Source organism: Amphimedon queenslandica, unplaced genomic scaffold (genome assembly GCF_000090795.2).
Source record: "Amphimedon queenslandica unplaced genomic scaffold, v1.1 AMPQUscaffold_9765_Cont18050, whole genome shotgun sequence".
In the NCBI taxonomy this organism is placed as follows: domain Eukaryota; kingdom Metazoa; phylum Porifera; class Demospongiae; order Haplosclerida; family Niphatidae; genus Amphimedon; species Amphimedon queenslandica.
In genome coordinates, this window is record NW_003549963.1 from 1 (window position 1) to 4,230 (window position 4,230).

Here is a 4,230-nt window from a genome sequence, read left to right on the forward strand (position 1 = left end):
AAATCTAGGCCTAAGATAGCATAGATGCCTTGTAGATACTTCCCACTTTTGCATGAGGTCCTTGGTTTGAATCCCATGGCTCAAGTTGTATTTTATTTTTTAAAGGTCCAAATGTCATTTTAAAAAATAGACGTCTAGGCTTTTATTTGAGAAAATAGGGTACATGTAATTGTAATGTACTCAATGTGTGAATGTACTTACTGATTGTTTATATTAGGTATACAGTGTCTCATCCAGGACTATCAGTTCAAGGACTCTCAGTTAATGATAGAGTTAAAGTGAGTGAGAGAGACAGGGGGAGAGGAGTAATGCATGTAGAGTGTATTTGTATTTTAATGTTTCTCTGTTTGTCTCATTCACATGTTTTTTTCTTTTAGCATTTGAAACATCTCTCAACAGCTTCAAACTTGTCAACATCATAACTAACTGTACATGTATGTGTTCAATAATATTATTTTCCATTATAATGATACACCTGCACCCACACACAACTAAACATAATTCATGTGTTATAAAGAACAAATTATAAATATACAATAATTTTTAAAACCACATGCATGAATGTAAATTGGGTAATTCTCTCTCATACATGTTATTGACTGCTACTTTTGCAAGTTGAGAATAGTGAGAATGAAACAGAGCAAAATCACAGACCAGTTCATGACTTTTTGATGATGGTGAATCCCTCATAGTGAAATATTGTCTACACCACACTGTCTAAATACTCCATTATTTTGTGGTCACTCTCTCCCTTGTCGTAAGAAAATGGGTATGTCAAAAAACTAGAGCTAATGCTAATAGATCTATCCCTCATCCAAAGAAAGAATGGGGACTGGGGATCAAGGTGCTACATGTATGTAGCTATATATACTCTGAACCTATCACGTGGTACTGGGTGACAAACACACCGAGTTGCTCACAGTATGTTTGTCACCACAATACTTTCAAAGTTGCTACAATGCATGTGAAATAATTAATAAATCATAGTATAAGTCACAAGTCATTATAGTAATTATGATTATAAAAATATTTTTCTGTCATTTTAGTTTTTTTGTTAATTCATCAATTTTTTTACTGTCATAGAATTCCTTTTCTTCTCCATCTCTTATTCTCCTCCAGTATAAGCTGTTGATCATTTTATATGCAACCAAAGAACCTATGGTAACTCCTATTGGTATGCCAACAATTGGTGCAACATCTCCACCTGTTCCTCCAATTGCTCGACTGAGATAATACATTCCCATATCTTGTGACTGTCCTTTCATTCGATGAGCACTTTGGAAATTTAGAGCTCTCATATGGCAGCAATCCATTAATGTTTTTATCCAGTTATCAGTGACAGGTAATTTGATGTGCCTCTTATTCCCAGCAACACAAACTGGCATATTCATGATTATTTCCTCAGGCACATTGTATCTTTCCAGGTTTGATTGAAACTGCATGGCCGATTTTTTTATTCTTATATTCATTTTTAATTTGAGAACTTCTTCTGGGCTAATGTAACTCCTATTTTCTTCGCCTTCATCCTCTTCATCACTTTCATAATCATAAGTATCAAACTTATTGACTTGTGTTAGTACTAAGATGCAGCTCTTCCATATGGCATCATCATTCTTAAACAATTTTGCAAGAAAATCTCGAAAATACTTAACTGACTCATCAAGCCTGTCTACAAATCGCAGGCATATAAGGATTGTGAACCGATCACCAGCACATTGAACAATCTTCTGTTTAAACTTCTTCATCAACTCTTTATCATTTAGGAATGGGTCTCCCAGACCTCTTGTATCATAAAACACCACTGGTGTACCATAGACAGAGCCAGTGTGTTCTTTTATTGTATCATGTGTGCCAGGGAATAAATCATCTGGTGCTATGACTGCCTTCCTACCCAGCATTGAATTGATGAGTGTTGATTTTCCTGCTCCTGTCATACCAAGCACCATTATTGTCAATGGTGTCTTGGTCATTTCTTGTTGCGGTATGGCCAACTCATATCGGTCTATACCTTTAGGTAGTGCCTCATAACCTCTCTCACTGTCACTAGGCATATGTAGCTCACCACCATAATCAGCTGAATGAGCCATAGCCATAGCATCTTGCCCTTTAAAATATAAAGTATTGTTAATAGAATAAAAATAGTTTCATACCTTCAGTGAATATTTTCTCTTCATTTGAGTAGATTTTTGAATTTGTTTTTTTAAGCTGAGTTTTGAAATCTATTTTAAAATAAAGGTATTTAGTATTACAATTTTGTGAGCTTGACATGCCCACCATTTTCATTTAATTTATCTTTTAGTTTCCTGATTTCTTCCAAAAGCTGAGATTTTTCTACTAAAAGCTGAGACTTTTCCTTCGCAAGATCTGCTATTGCTTTGTCTTTTAAATATATATCTGTTCGTAGCATTTCTATTATTAAAAATAGCATTACATTGTTCGTGGCAAACTTAATGAAGTAATATAAATTTTACATGAGTAGAAATTGTTTTTAAAATGCACAGTAATAAAATTGTGTAAATAATAAACTGATACAGTTTTGGGATAGGAGCAAAAATTATTTATAATTATATGTATATACCTCACCCTTGGGCCCATAAACTACGCCAGCTCAATGTCCACAAATTCACCAAACACAATGCAATCGCAAAATATACATGTGGAACATTACCAAATTCACCTGTCCCCTAAATTACCAACTATGGTACTCACTGCATGGTGTGATATAACATTATAATTACCTTCAACTACCTCTTGATTCTGCTGCTTAGAAAAATATGTATCAAAGATAGCTTTTTTTTCTTGAAGCTCAAATTTAAGCTCTATATGCATGTAAAATATAGAGTAAAATAAAGAGCATCTCTTGCTGCATCATGTTGTGATGAGAGAAGTTTCATAGTATAATGTCAATAGCAAATTACTGTACATTTTGTTTCTTTGGCCCCAAAAGTTTTTAACAATTAAAATTTAAAACCCAGCAAGTAAGCATGACAGGGTTATCAATAAAAATCAATGAAATTACCGTATAATGCTTTAATTTGGCGTAGTTTTATTTTGGCGATTGGCGGTTTGCAAGCAGAATCGCCAATACCGTATTTCCTCTAAAAATTTGTCACATCAAGTTTTGTATTTGTAATTTTTAAAAACGAATTTTTAGAGGGAGAGTAGCTATGAAGCTCAAAAATAAATTATTTTGTCAAATTTGGAGGGATCCATTAATACACGAAACCAGCTGTATACTAACCTGGCTATTCAGAGTATCCTTCTCTCATACTGAACTTAGGTAAGTGATGAAATTAGAACCACGTGGAACAATAATATTAAAAACAAATTTTTAGAATGAATTATGGTAGAAATTTTGAAATAATTATTTATTTTTGAATTTAGAGCGTTGAATATTTAGAGGAATTACGGTATTAAAACCACCAATCATTAATGCGCATGCTCAGTAATGCACGTGTACACAAAAATCGCCAAATTAAAAACCACCAATTACAATTTTACAGCAAAATCACCAAAATAAAGCGTTATACGGTATCTTGTACAACTTGCTTGGTTATAAACGATGAAATAATTATTTTGGGAAAAAAAATTTTTTCTGCTATACTGTATACCTTGTTCTTCTTTGACATCAGGCCCAAGTTGTTTGGGTAATTCTTGTTCTTTTATCAATGCTAGCAATCTTTCTGATAACTCTTGCTTTTCTACATAATTAAAATCATTCATAGAAATAAACTCATGCTGCTACCTAACTTACCTTTAGCTATTGCTGACTGTTTCTGGAGTGATTCGTATAATTTCTTTGTTAACTCAGCAAGTTCTCTATCTTTTTCTATTATTTTCAAAAATCATAGCAACAGTTCATTTATGAACTTATACCTTTTTCAAAAGTAGTTTTATGACTGGCAATAAGTTCTAATACATCTTCTACATGAGTATATAGTTAAATAAATATAAAAAATAGCTATTACTTTCCAGTTGAAGTTTTTGGTCAATCAATAATGTAACAGGATGAGCCACTCCTTCCAGTGGTACTGAGTAATGTAGTGTAGGATCAGCATTAGGTGATGCATGTACTGATACCAGACAAGATGGAGGAAGAGGATAAATAGCTTCATCAAATTTATCAATGTCATCTTGATGTAACTATAACATAATAAGTTTTATACACATAATGTATATAATTCAATACTCACTCTACATGGTTCAACTAATGGTTGTACAGTCCATGGG

General features: G+C 33.0%; 1 protein-coding gene and 1 long non-coding RNA gene across 2 annotated transcripts; one reads left to right on the forward strand and one right to left on the reverse strand.

Annotated features, from left to right (window-relative positions):
- The first annotated feature begins 132 nt into the window (after window positions 1–132).
- Window positions 133–622, forward strand: LOC109590616 (uncharacterized). Its single transcript, XR_002189410.1, has 2 exons — window positions 133–278; window positions 378–622. It is a non-coding gene; the product is annotated as an uncharacterized LOC109590616 (long non-coding RNA).
- Window positions 623–864: 242 nt separating this feature from the next.
- LOC109590615 (GTPase Der-like) lies at window positions 865–4,221 on the reverse strand. Its single transcript, XM_020006512.1, has 9 exons — window positions 4,194–4,221; window positions 3,969–4,143; window positions 3,877–3,924; window positions 3,755–3,829; window positions 3,612–3,701; window positions 2,739–2,819; window positions 2,275–2,409; window positions 2,151–2,219; window positions 865–2,104 (listed from the first exon to the last, which is right to left on the reverse strand). The coding sequence occupies exons 7-9, from the start codon at window positions 2,405–2,407 to the stop codon at window positions 1,038–1,040; spliced, it is 1,269 nt and encodes a 422-aa protein (XP_019862071.1). The 5' UTR covers window positions 2,408–2,409; window positions 2,739–2,819; window positions 3,612–3,701; window positions 3,755–3,829; window positions 3,877–3,924; window positions 3,969–4,143; window positions 4,194–4,221; the 3' UTR covers window positions 865–1,037.
- Between the last annotated feature and the right edge of the window lie 9 nt (window positions 4,222–4,230).

Coding starts and splice junctions, on each gene's coding strand:
- LOC109590615 (XM_020006512.1), bottom strand. CDS start 2,407: ATGCTACGAACAGATATATATTTAAAAGACAAAGCAATAGCAGATCTT. Junction 2,220..2,274: donor AGATAAATTAAATGAAAATG/GTGGGCATGTCA, acceptor ATTTTAAAATAG/ATTTCAAAACTCAGCTTAAA. Junction 2,105..2,150: donor AGAGAAAATATTCACTGAAG/GTATGAAACTAT, acceptor TATATTTTAAAG/GGCAAGATGCTATGGCTATG.